This window comes from Balaenoptera physalus (genome assembly GCF_965194825.1).
Source record: "Balaenoptera physalus genome assembly, chromosome: 16".
In the NCBI taxonomy this organism is placed as follows: Eukaryota; Metazoa; Chordata; class Mammalia; order Artiodactyla; family Balaenopteridae; genus Balaenoptera; species Balaenoptera physalus.
This window is the reverse complement of record NC_138898.1, coordinates 88973981-88994222: the sequence shown is the minus strand read 5'-3', so window position 1 is coordinate 88994222 and position 20242 is coordinate 88973981. Positions and strand designations below refer to the sequence as shown.

The 20242-nt window shown below is 58.6% G+C and overlaps 1 protein-coding gene across 6 annotated transcripts in view; it reads right to left on the bottom strand.

The window, feature by feature from the left end:
• The window catches only part of FBXL18 (F-box and leucine rich repeat protein 18), a 50944-nt gene that overhangs the window by 10717 nt on the left and 19985 nt on the right, over window positions 1-20242 (bottom strand). For 3 of the 6 annotated variants that reach the window (XM_082431577.1, XM_082431580.1, XM_082431581.1), the window contains exon 4: window positions 13303-13521. In XM_082431577.1, coding sequence (XP_082287703.1) covers window positions 13303-13521 — 219 coding nt within the window. The other 3 variants (XM_082431579.1, XM_082431578.1, XM_082431582.1) reach the window with 3 other exon arrangements.

The window sequence follows — 20242 nt, the reverse complement described above, 5'->3', positions numbered from 1 at the left end:
TGGGACCACTCCCCTGACCAGGGCTAATCACATCACTAAAGACCCGAGGCTGCAGCCTCTGGCCTGGAGTCACGAGGACAAAGCCAGGCCTGCAAGGTCCATGGGTTCACCTTCAGGCACAGGCGTGCGTTCCCTCCTGGAGCACTCCCCCCTCCCTGGGCATCCTCCCGTACACGCACTCCCCAGGCCCAGCTCTGCACTCGGCTGCCCCTGATGCCATCCTGGGCAGCAGAGAAGGCAGAGCTCTGCCCCCGCAACCGTGCTAGCCTGGATCCCATCTGGGGGCGAAAGAGGCAAGATCTACGGAGCCCACACGCTAAGCCCGCGACAGGGGCCGCTCACTCGCTCTGAAACCTGCAGAACGAGCTGCAGACGCCACCGTGAAGACGCCCCTCCCCGAAGGGTCTGAGGGTGACTCAGGGCTTTCAAAAACACAGAGGTTCAGGAAAGTTCAACCATACTTACTCTCTGCCATTTGTAACAGCCGGAAGGGAGATACCACATTGAAGAAAATTTTCTACCTGAGGCTGTTAAAAACACACCAGGGGATTTAAAATGGGGCCTTTGGCTATCTGAAAAACCAGCTGCCCAAAATACGTTCCTTCTCTGAGCCTCCAGGAAGCAGGCAAGATTTTGCTTGTTTTAAAACCATTGTTTTGGGCTTCCCTGGTGGCGCAGTGGTTAAGAATCCGCCAGCCAATGCAGGGGACACGGGTTCCAGCCCTGGTCCGGGAAGATCCCACATGCAGAACAACTAAGCCCGTGCGCCACAACTACTGAGCCTGCGTGCCTAGAGCCCGTGCTCCACAACAAGAGAAGCCACAGCAATGAGAAGCCCGCGCACTGCAACGAAGAGTAGCCCCCGCTCACCGCAACTAGAGAAAGCTTGCGCACAGCAACAAAGACCCAACGCAGCCAAAAATAAATAAATTAATTAAATTAAAAAAAAAAAAGCACTGTTTTGTTTAGGGAGAAAATACTATAGAGAAAGCGCAAAGGAGAGCACGGGGCCTCCCACCGCACCCACTGCCCAGCGGCTCTAACAGCCCCTCCCCCGTAGCCCTGCACACTCTCCTGCTGTGCTGAGCATATTCTCTCTAGACACGTCTCAAAATGTCGACAACCTGAGTCAGGTTTGGTGAATTTCCTTGTCCACCCCGCCCCCAAAGCAACAAAACACCCTGCGACCACCTCCTCCCACGGTCCCGCCCGGCCAGCAGGGCACCACACCTGCCTGGCCACTTCCCTAGGGGATGCAACTTAGGGAGCCCTTTAACTATCATACGGATAAACATCCTTTAATACAGCATAATCACAACTGTGCTTTGAGTTGTTTCTTCAGAATAAATTCCAGAAATAGGGTCACTGGGTCAAAATGCATGAACACTTTTACACTTGAAAAGGCAGGTCTACAAAGGACTCGGGGCCGCACTTCAGGGCCACAGCGAGAAGCCAGCTGAGCACCTGCCCCAACGAGGCCGTGAGAACGCTGCTGCAGAGCTACCAGAGGGAAGGAGGACGGGGAGGGACTGCCCACTTCACGCCTGCCTGTGACCATCGTGGAGGAGCAGAGAACTGGCCTGGCCAGGAGGGCTGGGCTCCAACTCGTCACAGACACAGGCAGACGCACGGCAGCTGCAGCCCCCAGGACCTCAGGCCGGCCACTGCACGGAAGACACGGAAAGGGGTGTCCCGCACAGTCACCACGCTGGCAGCAGCTCTGAGCCCGACGCCCCCCGAGTGCGTGAAGGGGGCCCCGGGGACCTCAGTCTCTGCACCTGGTCCTGCGGGTGCCGCAGAGCTGGAAGGGCTCTGGGAGGGGCCGGCTGGGGACGCAGCCTGGAAGCAGCATTGGCTCAGTCATCTAAGATCTGAACACGTGCTGGGTTTGTTTCTTTGCCTGAGAAATTAGAACAAAAATTAAAGTTGACAGCCTCTTCCTCCACAAATAAAGGTCTTATAGAAAAGCCAAAGTCAGAAGATATTTTATAAAAGCCACTCGCACTATAACAACTATCTTCAAGAAGCACAGAGGCGGGCGGTGGCCAAGAATAAAACATCCGCCGAAGGTTCACAGAACTCAGACAATGCTCCGGGCAGGCGTGTGGGGTGCGCCCTTCTCAGCTCCCCCCCAAACTTGCTGGGACCCACCTCGGAGCGGCCTGGAATCTGCCCTCGCGCAGAGGAAGGGGGTGGGAGAGACCCTCGGTGTCAGCTGTCATGGTCCGAGGCGGCCCCCAGGTCCCATGTGGGACAGGACTGTAAATCCGCGGGCCTGACCCCTGGAGCCCCTGGAGCTGGTAACTCCAGTGCGAGGCTCTGTCACCAGAAAGGCCTGAAGGACAAAGGCCAGGACAAAACAGAATACAGAGGAGCAGGTTTGGGATGTCCCCAGGGCTCCTCCCCTTCCCCCCCACCCCCGCCCCCGCCAAAGACGCTGCCAGGGCCTCTCCCCAGGAACGACAACATAGATTTCTCGTATCCTTCCAGAAACACTTTATGCACGTGCCGGCAGAGAAACAGATTACGCCCCTGCTTTTGTTTGAGGCACACTTTGAAAGATTCCCTTTGGTGACCTCAAGTGCTTCCTCATTCTTTTATTAGCTGCATTTCATTCCATCAACTGGAGGCATCATAATTTATTTCCCAGTCTCCTACCGACGGACACTTGGGTTGTTTTCAATCTTTTGTTAAATCGAACAGCACCGCCATGAAGAGCTCTATGCAAACCCCGTGGATAAGCCCGTCCGTAGAACCGAAGCCTAAAGGCGGGAGCTTACTTGGGTCAGGGGTGTGAGTTCAGATCCACAGAGGTGGCCCACCTACCTTGGGCCACGGGCTGGTCTCCTCCCTCCACTAACACAAGCGGGCTTTGCCTGAGGGGGTGGAAAACGTTATACTGAAGTGCACCCCGGGCAGTGCAGCCCCATGGGACCAGCACCCGCACGAGACACAGCAACCACGCCCCAGAAGCCCCGGGCCCCCCGGGGCAGTCACCTCCTCGACCCCTACCTGAGCGGACCACTGCCTGCTTTTGAACTCTCCAGGAACAGAGTTGTTCTCGCTGTAATTCAGTTCCTGTGTTTCTCACGGGGGAGGCTGGGTGCTTTCTCTTAGTTAAGAATCACCTGCAACCCCTGCCCTGTGCCCTCAGACCCCTGCCTGGTTTGAACGGTGCTATTGGTCCTGTCCTCACTGCTGGGCAGGCAGGAGACCAGGACAACCCGACCTCTGGCAGTGACAGGACCTGCAGATCATTCTCCTAGTTTGTCATTTTCTGTAAATGATTTTTAAAAACACGCAAAGATATTCAACTTCATTCACAAAAAATGAGTTGAAAACCACAGTAAGTGTCAACAGACGAAAGGACAAACAAAATATGACCCATCCATACACTGGAATATCACTCGGCCTTAAAAGGAAGGGAATTCTGACACGTGCTACAGCATGGATGAACCTCGAGGATATTATGCTAAGTGGAATAAACCAGACATCAATGGACAAATACTGTAGGATTCTGCTTCCGGGAGGTACCTACAGGGGTCAAGGTCATAGAGAGCAGAATGGTGCTTAGCAGGAGTTGAGGGAAAGAGGAGAAGGGGGGTATTGTTTAACGCATACGGAGTTGCTGTTTGGGACGATAAAAAGGTTTTGGGTATAGACTGTGGTGATAGGTACACCACAGCATTTAATGCCACTGAACTGTATACTTACAAATGGCTAAAATGATAACTATTATGTTATAGATGTTTTACCACAATAAAAAATTTAAAAGGAAGGAACAGAACCTGCCTTCAGAGAAATGGAGAGATGCCCAACGCTCGGAACTACCCTGGTGACCTGGCACCGCACGTCGCCCGCCCTCACCTCCCACGGGGCTGATGCCGCCAGCTGGGGACTCATGCCAGCCTTCCGCAGCCCAAAGCCAGGAACACCAGGCATCACTGTCCCCAGGCCTTCGCTGGAATCAATCCCCCAAGAGACCCCTAAGAAAAGGGAGGTGTGCGAACCACGGCAGAGACAGGACGACAGAACAGAGCTGCGTTCTCATCACAGAAAAGACAGCCACCCTACGTCGTCCTCGAGGGAGGGACCCTCAGGAGTGTGAAGCACGGCCCAGCGTCCAGTAGGTCCCCAGGGACGTTCCGTGCTGCTGCAGCGTGAACACCAGCAGGGGCCCGGAGCCTGACCGCAGATCGAAGCCTTGGGCCCGGCCCCAGAGACCCTGCCTGGAAAACGAGGGGCTCCAGTGACAACGGAAGAATTCCTCTTCTGGAGAATTCCGCTGCTCTACGCCCAAATCGCCAAGAAAGGCTGCCCGGCGGTGGGGAGAGGCCTCGTGCCCGGCAGCAGGCGCAGCCACCGCCCTCGCCCCCCCCCTCGGTGGCCTGGACAGCCCTGACCACAGGAGATCCTATGCAGCGAACGTCTTCCACACTGATCAGTCGCCGGGGCTGCAGTCGCGCCCCTGACGTTCCCCGCTGGCTGCTGCACTGGGGCCCACGGCGCGCAGCCTGAGCCCTGCCGCCTCCCAGACCAGCCTCTTGGGCGTCCACCACAAATGGAGCCAGAACTCGCCGGCCAGCGAGCCCTGCGTCAAGGCCACGGATTCCCCCAGTTGAGCCTGCAGCGGCGAAACCCTGCTGGCCTGGTATTTTTCGTGGCACTCCCAGATCACCATTCCAGGCAGGAAGGACAAACGGACCCCAGAGACCCGTCCCGCGCGGCAGTGAGCTGAGGACCCAAGATGGGGTTCCGCTGCCCCTTTAATGCAATTACGGTGGCGACACAGCACGCTAACGCTGCATTTCAGAATCCACTTTCAATTCTGAAGCTCCCAGTGTGCCCCAGACTTAAACAATGCATCCCTGTATCTGTAAACTTCGCTGGTTCTACACTCGTATCCCTGTATCTGTAAACTTCCCTGGTTCTACACTCGCGTGCGGAACACAAACACGGAGGGGCGGGAAGCGCTGCATCTGGGCGGGAGGCCCTGGAGCCCAGGCGCCCACCAGCAGCACGGCTGCCTGTGTCTGCTCAGGTCTGGGCCGCTGCCTCTTGGCCTCGCGGGCCCACATTCCTCGCCGGCAGGAGACCGTGTGGGCAGCAGTCCAGGGGGAGGGGGGGATTTTCCACATGGGCTCCAGAGACGTGACCCCGTCCAGTGGGATGCTGGGCCTAGGGGGACGGAGGACCAAGCCCGCTCCCGCCCCAGGGTCGGGGTCCGCCCCACGCTCCTGAGAAAGGGGGCTGCGGCCAGTCAACACGTGGGGCCTGGAGCGGACGAGACCCCCGAGGGCGCGGCCCGGGAAGGCCCCGCCTTGTGGAAAGTGCTCAGCCCACTTCAGAACCAGCGCGCCCTCACCCCGGATGGCTCGGCTCAGACAGGGACACGTCAGAGTGAGAGCCTTTTCCGCCCTACCATCCTGCTTCCTCGAAATAAGCGCCTCTGCCCCTTGGACCGGGCACCGTGGGTTATTACAGGAGGTGGCAGAGGGTGGCAGAACAGCCACACTGGCCTCCAACGCCTGCTGGGCCATTTACCCTCGGGACGGGACGACCAGGATGCCCCCGAACCTCACGGAGCTGGGCTGCCTCTCTTGTCAAGGGGGGAGAAGGCACCGCCACCAGGCGATCGTAGGGGACCTCGAGCAACGCCACCAAGGCGGGCACAGACAGTCGGCAGCGAGCCACCACCAGGAGACAGCGGCGCCGGGAAGCAGGGACGATGGCTGCTGGTTTACAGACAGGACACTGGGCTCAGAGAGGGAAGTGATGGGTTCAAAGTCACAGAGCAACGAGGCCAGGAGGTGAGCACGGCGTGGGATCTGAGGGTGCGGGGGGGGGGGTCTGACCTCAGCGGGACGCCACGTGTCACCCCACGTACTACCAAAAGAGAAGCGAGTGAGGACACCGCCCTCACCCAGCCCAGAGTTCACGAGGCCTCGCGGGGAACTTTCAGGAATGTGAGAGTCAAAGGAAATCGAGAAAGCTCTGAAATCCCTGGGAAGGGCGCCCCACCCGCTGCATGTCTGGGAGAAATTGGACAGCAGAGGCGTGGCTGGGTGCACAGCACGGAGACACCCAGGGCACCCCCGCGACGGGCCACAGGGCCCGGCTCCGGCTCCTGACCGGGCCAGACGGCTCCTCGGTGGGTCAGGCGGTACCGACTTGGCCAGGAACGGCGACTCAGGGTTCGTAGGAGAGACAGGAAGTGAAACAGACAGAGAGGCTGGCTCTGCTCACTGGGGAGGGTGTCCCCGAGGCCAGGTGGTCGGGGGAGCCCAATGGGAATCCCGGGAACTCAGGGTGTTCCCAGGGCAGGAGCAGGGAGGGAGGCCAGCGGGAGAGCTGCTCCCCAGGGCAGCCACAAGGCGTCGCTGCTCTCAGCGGTACTGGCCCAAACGAAGTCCAGCCTGGGGCTGGGGCCACCAGAAGGGCCCAAGGTGAGGGAAGATGCAGAAGAAAGCTGCTCCAAAACCTTGCGGAGGCCGCCTGCCACCGGACGTCCGAGAAAGGTCCAGAGGCTTATGTTTCAAACTTGAAAGAGCAAAGTCAAGATTCAGGAGATAAAAAAAGAGAACGAATGCTGATCAGGACACCACTGTACACACAGCACCTCCCACCTGGGCCTGCCGTGAACTCACCTTACGAGGGAGGAAACCGAGGCAGCCCATCTGAGGCCACCGCCACCTGAGAGGTCCCGGCGGAGCAGGGACCCAGAGCTGCAGGTCTCGGTGCCAAACCCACAGAGGGCACGACAACAAGAAGAAACAACTGCCGATGCCCACCAGCTGAGATGTATCTCCACGTGGGGCAGGCATGGGAACCGGAAGAAAGTGCTGACCCGGGGAGAGGCACACCTTCCTAGGGACAGGCCTGCAGACACAACACCAGCCCCACTGGCTGAGTCACAGGAAACAGGGGGGCCTCTCAATGCCACACGGGTGAGTGGGCAGGTGCCTCAATAGTCCTCTGAGCTTGAGGCAGGGAAAAGGGTGAGAAGAAAGAAACGCATCAGAAAAAGTGACAACAGGGGTTTCCCTGGTGGTGCAGTGGTTGAGAATCCGCCTGCCAATGCAGGGGACACGGATTCGAGCCCTGGTCCGGAAAGATCCCACATGCCGCGGAGCAACTAAGCCCATGTGCCACAACTACTGAGCCTGCGTTCTAGAGCCCGTGGGCCACAACTACTGAAGTCCGCGCGCCTGGAGCCCATGCTCTGCAACAAGAGAAGCCACCGCAGTAAGAAGCCCGCACACTGCAACGAAGAGTAGCCCCTGCTCGCTGCAACTAGAGAAAGCCTGCGTGCAGCAACAAAGACCCAACACAGACAAAAATAAATAAATAAATTTATTTATTTTTTTAAAAAGAAAGAAAAAGTGACAACAACTCCAGCCTCTCCTTTTCATGCGCCCCCGGGGTGGAATGCGGGCCTGCTGTGAAGCCCCGGAAGCGCCAGGCAGGCCGGTTACCGTGAGCCACAGCACCACCTGCTGGGCGCCTCGCAGAAAAGCAGCTGGGACCCCACTGCGCTGCAGCAAAGGCCTGAAGGGGACACAAACACTGTCCTTCCAGTGCTGGGGTCCTGCTGCACCATTACCGGCCTCTCGGAGCCTCAGTTTCCCCACCGGAATGCTGGGGCTTAGGGCGTGTAGCTCAAAGGGCTTTTGGAGGTGAGAACAACAGAGACAGTACACAGCACCGGCACCAAGGGAGCACTGGTGAAGAGGCACTGGCGCGGCCCCTGGCATCCACGACAGGGCCCAGAGCAGGGGCTGGAAGAATGCTGGCTGGAGGAGCCCACAAAGGGGGCCACGCCCCAACACGCACAGGGCTCCCAGCACCTCAGCCGGCACCAGGCGCTCAGCGGGTCCCCGCCACGGCCCAGGCCTGTGCCAGGGCTGAGACACGGGGAACAGAGGGGTTGGCACAGCTTCCGCCCAGGAAGTCCACTTAACCAATGCCAGCCTCAGGCCTGGTCTCGAATACTGTGCACCGAGGACCCAGAAGGAAAAAAGAGCTATTGCACGCTGGCCTTCAAAAAACTCATCATCTAAAGGGGGATGCAAAGAACGCAATAATTTTGGGGGGAAAGTGCTATGCGCCCTAGGAAAGGGGCAGGTGTGTGCTGTCTGAGAGGCCAGAGGAGGGAGCTCCCAGCCCAGCGAGAGGCTGCACTTGCGTGGGCCCCGCAGACAGGCCCCGCAGACAGGAGCAGGCTGCAGGCAGGAAGAAGGCTGGCAGACAGGGACCTCGTGAGCACAAGACTCCCAGGGCAGGGACCCACACCTAGTGCCAAGTCCGATCAGCTGGCCTGGAGCCCCGTGTTGAGATGGACTGTGAGGATCAGGAAAGGACAGAGCAGCTTCGTCAGCCAGCAACGCCCGTGAGGGATGCTGCCACCCTCCCCTCTCCATCACAAGCACAGCTCTTCTGAACTGCCTGGTGACCTTGGATGTCCTCCACTTTGGGGAAGGCTCCTGTGTGTACGCACAGTGGGAAAACCAGCAGTGCCCAAAGCTGGTCCCCCCACTGCAGGAAGTCACCCCTCAAGGCTGAGAAGTGACCGAATCCTACACGGGTCTCGGAGCCCCTGGAGCAGAGCTCATCCACCAGGGAGGTGTCAGCTCCCAGGAGAGGAGCCCCCGTGAATGTGACCTACTGCGGGTTTGCGAGGGTGAGGGGTATCAACGTTCCTCCCGGCTGCTTCGAGGGCAGAGGCAGGCACAGCAACAATGACGTCACGATCGCCACACCCGAGAAAAGCAGGTTCCACCTCCTCACACACCCATCGCCAGCCCAGTGGGCAGAGAGCAGGAGGGAGAGAGCACTGGGTGGAGCGGCCACACCACCTGCCCGGCACCCTGTTTTCCAGACAGCTACCGTCTGTCCCAGAGCCCACGTGGCTGGGCGCCGTACAGCCTGTATCCCATTTAGCCCACCAGCTAAATTTAGCATCAGCTCCATCGCAGAAAACGGGGACGCCGAGGGGTGAATACACGACGGTGAGCGGTGAGCGGGCCCCTTCCCCAGGGGCCCCAGCCGGGAAAACCCAGGCTGAAGTGAAGGAAAGTCAAGAGTACACAGAGTTAATTAGCTGTGTCGGCCAGACCAGAATCACCACAACGTCGTGTAACGGATACCAAACAGCATAAAAAATAACTGTTTGCAGCTTTATTTAATGACACAAGAGACACCCATGATGTAGTGTTAACTCAAAAAAATCAGAGCACAAAGCCATACGATAACTCCAGCCTGGATATGCTGGCTGGTGGAACCAAGGGGAACTTTCACTTGAAAATAGCTTGATGCGTAGTCTAAATTTTTTTTTTTAATATTTATTTAGTTAGTTAGTTGCGGCATGCGAACTCCCTAGTTGCGGCATGTGGGATCCAGCTCCCCGACCAGGGATCGAACCCGGGACCCCTACATTGGGAGCGCGGAATCTCAGCCACTGGACCACCAGGGAAGTCCCTGAATTTTTAGAGATATTATAAACACCAGGGAGGGGAAAACCTTAGCTAGGATTCCTCCTGGGAAACTCAACAGCAAACCACGAGGACAGGGGACCACCACAAGGACTGTCCGGCAGGGTGGCCGGAGCCCTGTGACTCCGGAGACCCCCTGGCGATGGCACTTCTGTAATTCTGTGACCAGCTGGGCCTCCTCATGGTCATGTCCCGCCACCCGAGGGACACGGAAAGCAGGGAGAGGAAAGCTGCGACGCTCTAGGCCGTGCCTCAACGAGGCGGCCACCCTCAGCGCTCCGCCAGGGGCACCGCTGACGTCGGCGGATTTCCGCTCCAGAGGCTTTAAGTGCTTCACGCCCCTGGCGACCTGCTCAGGTCACATCCCCCCCAGGAAGCGCTGCTCCAGGCCTGCACTCCAATCCTGGGCACTTATCTAAGTTCTAGCTGGACCAACCACCAAACTCCAGGACCCACTAGGGGAAGACGGGGCCTGGTTTGAGGCTGCACGCCTTCCGCAAAGGCCCCTGACGGAGGGCAAAGGGCGGGGAGCGCTGCCCCGGCAGGAGGGAAAATTACTTTAAACCCTCTGCCTTTTAATCCCCACAACCACTTGAGCAACCGCTGCCCCTAAATGCAAACAAAGTGCAGAGACATAGGAAACTCAGAGTTAAATTTGCCTCAGTTCACAGAAACAAAGTGGCATGAAGGTCCCGTTGTGAATGTGCTCAACGCCACTGAACTGCACACCTTGAAACGACTAAAATGATAAACTTTAGGTTATGTGTATTAAAAGGTCTTTAAAAAATACCATCTGCTCTTATTAAGAAGAGACCTTGGCATCTCCAAGGATGTCAGCAGAGCTGGCCAGCGGGCGCGCGGCCGTCAGCCCTCACGATGGCTGACTCCAGAGGAGCCACTTGCGGTCAGCCGAAGACAGAGAGGTAAGCGCCCTGAGATCAGGGAGCTGCGGTCAGTCATTCTGAGACTTAAGTTCCACCCCCTCCCCGACTTCTCCAGGGTGAGTCGGCAGGCTCAGAAATCCCAGGGGTCTCTGCACTTGACATTAGCGGCCCTCACACAGGCCGCCTTGGACCAGGAGAACTTCCAGAGCACTGCAGAGGCACGCAGGTGAGAGAAGTCACAGAATATGCAGCAGCCCGCCCGAGTGGACCCTGCGGACACCACCTCACTTAACTGCTTCCCTACAAATCCTAGGCAAGGCCACGTTCACCACCTCCTGCTGGACAGACAGTAAATACTTGACCAAAGGTATCTGGCAACTTGCTCAGTTAACACCCAGCGGGACCTGCATTTACAGGAAGTCTTTGAACCTTCTGCACACGCAGCAGTAAAGTTCACGTCTGGCAGTCGCCAGGGAGATTCCCCGTAGCCATCACTCAAAGCCCACGGAGCTGTATTTTGCACACAAACCAAGAGGCTTTGCTACCTAGGTTCTCAGACCAAGGTACAGGACAAGTGGCAGATTTAAGAGGAAGCTTAGGGTGTATGGGGGCCAGTGTGGGATGTCATTAAACCCACAGCCGTAACCTGAATCAACGGTGAACACAGTGGGCAGGGAAAGCCGGGAGGACAGAAGCAGCCTCAGGACCCGAGGCCGGGGGCCCACGACGGGCGCCAGCACAGGCGGCCGCAGCACAGGCTCGCTGGTCCCAGGCCCCCCGCCCCCTCCCAAAAGGAACCCCACAGTAGAGTCCCCAGGGGATGTGAAGAGATGATCACAAACGAGGAGAGGATACCGGGCAATTAGCACATCAAACGATGCTCCTCGCAAACAGACGCGACGCAAGCTCGCACGGCAGGAGGACACGCTCACCCAGGAGCCCTGGGAGAGTCTGGCAGTGTCTCGCACGGGCAAGGACGTGGGCCAAGAACTCTCACACCCACAGGGGAAGCCGGGCTTAGGAGAACCGTCCTGGAGAGCAAGCGACTGGGCCACCTCCCGAACACACCCCGCACCGCCGCCTCTAGGGACCTGCGCAGCTGCACCCAGGACAGCCCGCACGAGGATATTCACTAGAGCAGAGACACACTGGAAACAACCAGGCTCTCCCTCAACAGAACAGACACACAGCGTGATGAATCCGCTTGCGGGGCTGCCACACACAGCGCTTGGCAGGAACACACCAGCTCCACGGGAGCCACACATGGCAGATCTCAAAACAATGTTGGGTGGACAACACGGGCTGCACACCCAGATGCAACATTGCACATTCAGGGACGCTGGGAACACAGGAAACAAAACACTGTGCTCCTCGCGGACATTTGGGTGGATTTCTACAATTTAAAAAGTACACTCATACTGGAGGTTCAGGGAGCCAAAGTGGCTTTATTTTAATCAATATATGATGATCCTTTATTTCTATCTTTTAAGTCTCTCAAATGTCAAAAGCAATACAGAAAAAGCCAGACGCAAAGGACAAACGCTATATGGTTATACTTATAGGAGGTCCCTGGAGTAGAGACAGGAAGTAGAAGGGTGGGCGCCAGGGGCTGGGAGAGGGGGAGGAGGGTTAATGTTTAATGGGGGCAGAGTTTCAGTTCGGAATGGTGAAACCACTTAAAATGGAAAGAAAACAAAACCGTTAAAATGGTAAATTTTGTTATGTGTACTTTACCAGAATTTTTTTTTAATGCAGAGCTGTCAAAAGAACGAGCAAGAGCTGGATGAACTGAGAATGAGCCATTTCCAAGATATGTTATTAAGTGAAAAAGCAAACTGAGTATAAGAAAGAAGGGGATCAGGAAAACATTTGTGTACCTGCTAATCCTACAAAAGAGACATAGGAAGGGTAACTGAGAACCGGGAACACTTGTCTCTGGGTACAGGGCGGGGTGGGGGGGGACAATGCGGGGGGGGGGGACAATGCGGGGGGGGGACAACGCGGGGGGGGACAATGCGGGGGGGACCAATGCGGTGGGGGGGGGACAGGAGGAGGCTGAGCGGCGGCGCAGCTCCACGCACCCCTCACACACAGCTCTGACCCTCCGACTTCAGTAAGGCTTCGAACGCCAGGAAAACAAGGAAGCAAGCCACGCAGGACGTGGGGTGAACACAAAGTGGAGTCCGAGGCAGTGGGAGCGAGGAACATGGCCAGGCTGAGGGAGACGGGAAGAGGCCGGCCCCAGGTCACTCGAAGACGGTGTTTGATGGGGCGACCTGGGTGCCACCCCCAGGAGCAGAGCAGCTGCCCCACGTGCACACCGGGGGGACGGGACAAATCAGCAAACACAGCTCAGGGAATGGAGAGCCAGGCCCTCTGCTGCTGAAGGGAGAGGCTGCGAGGAAAGAAGGGGGGCAAAGTGTGATGAGCTCTGTGATGCAGGGTTGGAATCAGAAGCGCAGGATGAACGCGCTGTTTTTAATAGAAATGCGGACACCTGGCCAGTGCCCTCCAAGTGTCAAGGTCACGAAAGCCAGGGAAAGGCTGCGCCCGTCGCAGCCTAGAAGGCCGAGGAGACCAGGTGTGGCGAGGGCTCTGAAGCGAGTCCTGCACAGAACAAGGACGAGACGGGGAAACGGACGGGACGCTAAGGGCTGCAGGTGAGTGGCAGCACCACGCGCACTCCCGCCTCTGACAGCGGTGCCAGGGGAACACGTGAGGGGCTGGATGGTGAAGAGGGTCCCGTCACGCTCGAGGGAGAGGGGGCTCCCGCTACGCAGGAAGCTGAGCCCGGGGCAGACAGAAGGCCGGGGGGAGGGGGTTCGCTCCATCACCGCCCAGCACTTTCTAACTCCGAGAAATAACCTCTGGGCCCCCAGGGAAGCCGAGGCAGGAAGAGCGCCCGAGCCCCCGCGATGCGCACTCACCTGCGGAGGAGGGACTGCTGCAGGCTCCGGCAGGTGCTGAGCGACTCACCGGTGAACAGGTGGCACACGACCACGTGCAGGCAGCGCGCCATGAAGGCCAGCACGGCCTCGGGCTGCAGGGTGCCGCTGCGGGACACCAGGCACAGGCGCTGCAACGCAGAGCACTGGCTCAGCGCCTGGAAGAACTGGGCGTTGGCGCTGAAGTAGGGCTGCTCCAGCCTGCAGGGAGAGAGGACGGACGGCGTGAGCTCGCGGAGACGGACGCACGCTGAGCGGGGCTCCTGGTCCAGGGCCCAGACCGGCTGTCCCCAGGCCCATCCACACCACAGCCCCCAGGGGCTCCGGGTGAGGAATCAGACCCCTGGGGTCTCCCTTGGTGATCCTGACCTGGGGGGAGACCCTGCAAGCCCGATGCAACCAGGTGCCCACAGACCCAGCCAAGCTGCTTCGCTCGCTGCTCTGACTGCTCGGTGCGCCTATAGGCCCAGAAGAGCGCGTGGCAACTGGATCGTGTCCCCCAAAAGATCTGTTGCATTCCTAACCCTTGGTACCTGCACACGTGGCCTTATTTGGAAGCAGGGTCTTTGCAGACTGAGTTAAGATGAAGTCACATGGGACTGGGGTGGGTCCAATGAGCGGTTCCTTAGACGCCTTGTGACGGCACAGCAACACAGGAACACGCAGGGAGCTCGGGGCGGACTGGAGTGGCACGTCCACAAGCCAAGGAACACCTCGCACTGCCAGCAGCCGCCGGAAGCCAGGGGACAGGCCTGGAACAGGCCCCCCACCCAGAGCTTCCAGAAGGAACCATCCTGCCGACACCCTGACCTGGGACTTCTGACCTCTTAACTAGGAGAGGTTGACTCTCTGTTGTTTTCAGCCATGTGGTTGGTGGTCATTTGTCAGGGCAGCCCCAGGACACTAGCACAGGAGCCAGGGAGAGGGAGCTGGAGCAGGAAGAGAGCACGGAGATCGTCTCATGGTAAATCACACACAAAGACCAAGACGGCCTCACGGACAGAGGTCAAAGTGGACCCTGTTCACCCAAAATCTTCCCACAAGAAAACCTATTAACAAGGGTTATCCCTGGAGATCAGCACCAGGCTCGGCAATCGTCCTTATTTTATAGCACTCAGCGGTACCTCGGTCCTTCTCAGGCATGTACGTGCCTCACTTGATGCTTTTAAAACCGTTCTGACTGCCGCGCGGGGGCCCGGTTACCCGGCCAGAGCCGCTTCAAGGCTGGCGGCACGAGCGGGAGAGGCCAGGCAGACATGTCCACGCAAAGCAGGCAGAAGGCACACAGGCACTGCAGCGGGTGGGAGAAGGGCTTCACGGATGACGGAGATCTGGGCACGTGTGCAGGAAACTGCAGTTCGGGGGCTACGTCTGAACCCGATGGCTGAAAAGGAGGACGCTTCAAAGGGTGGCCACTGGGCACCCGGCAAGGCTCTCTCTCAACGAGCCATGAAGGCCTCTGATGGACATCGTGCCAGCCACGTGGGGCCTCAGCCCTCCGAGCGAGCCGGCCGGCCCGGGAGGACAGCGCTCTGCCAGGCTGCGCCTGAGCTGTGGGAACAGTGCCTCAGGCCAGGGTGACGCTGTCCCCTGAGGCCGGCCACCCCCAAGGCCCAGGCCCCGCACAAGTCACTCCCTGCACAAACATGGCGTCCTGCCCGGGACCGTGGGTCTCTCTGAGCCTCAACTCTGCCCACGGGACAGACACGGACCCTCCGGGTGGGCCAGGGCAGCTGGCAAGACCCCCATCTCCGTGCGAGACCCACAGGGAACCCCGAGAGGCCTCTCTCTGCCCGTAAACTGATGAGGCCGAGTGGGTGACTTCCTGGGACGCCCCTGAGAGGCTCGTCTGCAGCTGTAGGTTCTCATCATCAAAGGAGAGAAGCTTCCGGTGTGAGTGGAAAGGCCCACCCCCATCCCCGAGAGGCGGTGGGCCTGCAGTGGGGACAGTCACCACCACCGCCCCCCCGCCAGGCTGAAGGAGAGCCCAAGCGCTCTGGACGCAGCGACGCCCCGGGCAAGGCTGACCTGGACACGGGTGAGGGGCCGTCCACAGGCCCAAACGAGAGCCGCATGAGCCTCGGACACGGCCTCCACGGCCCTGACACCCGGAAACACTGACAAGTCACAGGACGGGGGAGGGGTTTTAAAATCAAGCCTGCGGTGACGGCATGTCTGTTCCAAGCCATCCTGTACGGACGGGAGCCACCAGTCACTGAAATGCAGCAGTGAGACTGCGTTTTTATTTTAATTACACGCAAGCAGAAGTTCTAGCAAGCTCCTAAAACTGTGGGGGGAACGTGGGTCTCTCTGGGGTATGATTCTGAAAAGCCTCACATTCTCTCCCCGTCGAGGGTTCCGGGTGCAGCAGGAAGGAAGCCCCCGGGCAGGGCTGCTCGGGCACAAACACCAGGGAAAGGGCTCCCCAAGGGCCGCAGTGGTCAGCGATGCCTCACCCACTGGACGCCACTGAATGAATTTCATCCCTAAAGAAACGGGGAAGAAGTCAGGGAGCCGCGAGCCGGGCCTCTCAGAGCTGTGAGCCAAGGACCCCAGCCCCCTGAACCCCCCGGGCCCAGAGAGTAAGCAAGCGCATCTCGCCCATGGGTGTGAATGTTCCGGGAAGCTTACGTTTCTTAAGAAAATGTCTGAACACATTATTTGGTTCTATCTTTTTAAAAGATCCTAAGGTAAGCATACTGTGCCGACCTGAAAGTGGGAAAACTGGAGGGGCCAAAAAGCGCTGACCCGCTAGTCGTCCCTGGAGCAGTGAGGAAGCTGGGCCAGGGCGGCGGGAAGGACAGGCCTGCGGCGCCTCGGTCACTAGGTGGCGATGTGGGTCCGCGCTACCTGCTGGGGATCTCACCACTCAAGCAGAGGGGAGAGACAGAGGGAGCTGCGTACTACACGCTTCTGAACATTTTTTTTCGGCGTGCCAGCCACTCCAGATTCCTCCCCCTGAAGGAGGCCCCCGTCATGGGTGCTCAGGGCAGGCAGGTCTGGTGGGCCGGGCGAGGCTGCCACGTCCACACCGTCCCCCGCTCCTCCGGGCGGTGGGCTGGCAGAGCTAACCTGACACGAGTGACGGGCAGTGCCTTTGCTCAGGGCAGAGGAGGAGGAAGGGGCGCCTCTGTGACTGGCTTCGCCCTGGGGGGCGGGCCTCAGCCTTCCGACCTCGAAGGGTCTGGCCTCCGATGCTTGCTCTCCGAGAGGCTCTGTGGGCACAGACGGGCGCTCGGGCCGCCCCTCATCTGCCTGCCCACCTCTCAGGCGCCCCTCCGAGCAGCGCCTGGGCCTGGAGGCTGGCCCTGGCATAGCCTCCAGGGCCTGGCTCCAAGAAGCCCTCTCGCTTACGCCCAGACGCCGCCCCAGTTCCGAGGTCAAGGGGCAGCCCAGGGTGACTCGGGGTGACGCTCTCCCTTCCCCTCTCCGCCAGGCAGGGCTTCATCAGGTGCCCTGCTCTGCCCAGCCTGGCATCCTGCCGCTGGCGAGGTGCACCAGAAATCCAGAGGCAAATCCAGAGCCTGCGAGGCCCCAGCGGGACGACGTGTTCCCACAGAAGCGACCCTGGCCCCAGCTGGCAAAGAGCTGCAGTTCATGGGCCTCTCTGGTGGGGACGGCGGAGGCCGCCTGGGGAAGTGCGGGAGCTGTGCGGGGAGGCCGCCCTGGCAGCGGTGTGGCAGCCTCTGCAGTGCCTGCCCATGGCAGGCAGGCACCATCTGCTCCTTCCCCTCCATCCCCCCGGGCTCCGCTTGCCACAGAAGGCAGGAATCCAGAGGAACGGGGCCATTTGGCCAAGTTCTAGAAACTGGTGTTTGTTCCGAACAGGCAGTACCCGGCTCCGATGAGGTGTGGTCTCAGCAGCCGCGTGCACAGAGAGCCCATTATGAGTGGCGGTCAGGTTCTCAGGTCGGCCCACAAAACCCACACTGCTTGCACGACCCTGCCCCGGGGGAAGGTCTGGGCCACAAGGATCATGTCCGAGGCCCTGGAAGTCACTTGGTGACCACTAAACGCCAGGTTACCCCATTTGACATCCAGCGACCCCACGAGACAGGACCCGCTCCCAGCTGCCCGCAGACCAGCTGTGTCTCCTCAGCAAGTTCATTAACCTTCTGGGCCCCACTTTCCTCATCTGCAAAATGGGACAATAATAGCGACAATCCCAAGGTTGCTAAAATGTCAAAGACCTGTAAGCACGGGGCGAGCACGTGGCGGCCGTACAAATACAAGCCAACGGGGCAGCCACGGTCCGCAGCAGTCTAAATAAAGGGCAGTCTCTCCCTTCAGCTTCCACAACACCCCCAGCCCGCCTCCTCTCTCCCGCACAGCTCCTGCCCGGTCTCTTCTACCAAGCCCTCATCCTCCTGACCAGTTCCTGTTGGGCGGTCTCTCCAGTCCAAGCGCCAGCTGGCAGACCTGGGAGACAGCTCCTCCTCTCTGGGGGCTGGGGGGAGGGGCGGGGGCGGGGGGTCGTCCAGGCTTCTCCAACCCACACGTGTGCAGCCTCGCCCCTGCCTTCCTCTCTCGGCCGATGGCAGCCACGTCAGCTCAACGGCTCAGGCCAGAAGCCTCGGCACCGCCTGGACCCACCTAGCCTCGACACCCATCCCATGCACCCAATCAATCAGCAGATTCCCTGTGAAGTCAGAACCTGGCTATTTCTGGCCATGCCCCAACCCCTGCTTTCGCCCGGCTGCTCCCTGCATGTCTGACATGCCCCTGACAGTGGCCCTGCTGCTGCCCCCAGGCCGCTTTCAGCACAGCAGCGTGACCTGCCCTGCTTCCATCCCGGCTGCTCCTGAGACCCTGGCACACCCATCTCGGGGCCCTGCGCTCTCCGCTCTCCAACAGAACCTTCTGGGCAGAGGGGAGTGTCTGTGCGTGCTCTGTCTAGCACAGTGGCCACCAGCCCACGTGGTTCCTAAGCACCTGAGACGTGGCCGATGCCACCAAGGGACTCGATGCTTGGTTTTATCTCATTTTAGTTCATGTAAGTGTAAGTCACCCTGTGGGTCGTGGACACCGTACTGGCTGATGTGACTCTACCTGCCTGGCCCGGAGCACTCTTCCCCCAGGTTCTGCCTTCTAACTCATCTCCCTGAGTTCTCTGCTCAAAGCTCACCTCCTTCATGAAATGTACCCCAACTGCCGCCCCTGCACCCAGGCATCCCTCGTCCTGCTCTGCTTCTTCTCCCCGGCATTTGTTACTGTCTAATATACCATATACTTCCTTACGCTGACTGTTGGTCTATTTTCCCCACTAGAATGTAAGCTCCCCAAGGACAAGGATCTTTGTTTTGTTCAGTGTCCTGGGTGCCTGGAACAGTGCCTGGCATAACAGGTGCTCATATAGTTGTTGAATGAAGAACCATAACACGTATTATAAGTGCCAAGTCCTGTGCTAAGTGTCTTATAAGGATGAATCCCTTTGGTCTGAACAGCCCCACTTTACAGAACAAGGACCTGGGCACAGACAGTCCAAGGTCCACCCAGGCCTTCTGACTCTGAGGCCCCTGCTGTGGGTCCTGCCTGCCTCCACCCAAGGCTAGGGTCTATCTCCTGGACGAGGAGACGCAGGGACATGGGACCAGTTTGGACGCCACGCCCACTCCCCTCTCCTCCAGGCCGAGCAGCCCTGAAGGGGCCGAGCACAGGCCTCGTGCAGGGAATCCAGCAGCCCAGGTGAGCTGGGAGCACCTGCCGTCTCCATGTGGCTCTGCAGGCAGCAGACATTTGATATGACCCTGTGGGACTTCCCTGGTGGTGCAGTGGTTAAGAATCCGCCTACCAATACAGGGGACACAGGTTTGAGCCCTGGTCCGAGAAGATCTCACATGCCGTGGAGCAACTAAGCCCATGCGTCACAACTACTGAGCTTGCGCTCTACAGCCCGCGAGCCACAACTACTGAAGCCCACGCGCCTAGAGCCCATGCTCTGCAACAAGAGAAGCCACCGCAATGAGAAGCCCAGGCACCGTGACGAAGCGTAGCCCCCGCTCGCCACAACTAGAAAGAAAGCCCGTGCACAGCATCGAAGACCCAACGCGGCCAAAATAAATAAATTAATTAATTAATTAATTTAAAAATATGACACTGTGGACATGAGGCAGAAAGGACGTTGGAGAGAGAAGAAGGCCAGTTTTCATTATCTGCCTTGAAGCACTGTGACTTTTTATTTTATTTTTATTTTTTTGGCCGCATCGCGCGGGCACGTGGGATCTTAGTTCCTCGACCAGGGATTGAACCCACACCCCCTGCAGTGGAAGCGTGGAGTCTTAACCACTGGACCACCGGGGAAGTCCCGTGACGTTTTAAACTACGTGAATGTATGACTTTATTTTACTTTCACCGATTTCTCTTTTGATCAAACACTCCTCAATAATCGGCACGTGGTTTGACCACAGCGTGGTTAGAAAAGGTGCCAGGTTTAACAGGGTAGCAAGAAAGCCAAAACACTGAGGACAAAAATGACAGATCCAGAAATACTCTGGTTCTGAGTTTAGTTAAATTAGAACTCAAATGCTCCCCCTCAGGCTCCCTGAACTAAGGAACACTCATTCCTGATCACGAGAATCCAATAGGATAACAGGACAGCAGACCTGGTGGCTTTTCGTCTGTTGGATGTATTTTGTGGTCCACCTGCAGCTTCAAGTTACGCATGGCCCACTGACCACTCACTTCACAACAGTCCTTCCGGAAAGGCCACTGATGTGACAGTGAAGGCACAGGAGGGGACAAGGTGGGAGGAGGCACTGGCTGGAGATGAACCAGTGAAAAGCGAGGGAGCCGAGAGGGATCTGGGCAAGAGGGGCAGCATCGTCTGCGATGGCGGCCCAGGCTCACCCCGTGAAGGGCGAGGGGCAGGGGCTGCGGTCAGGGCCCCTCCCCACTCACTCACAGGTGGCGCCCCACCCCACAG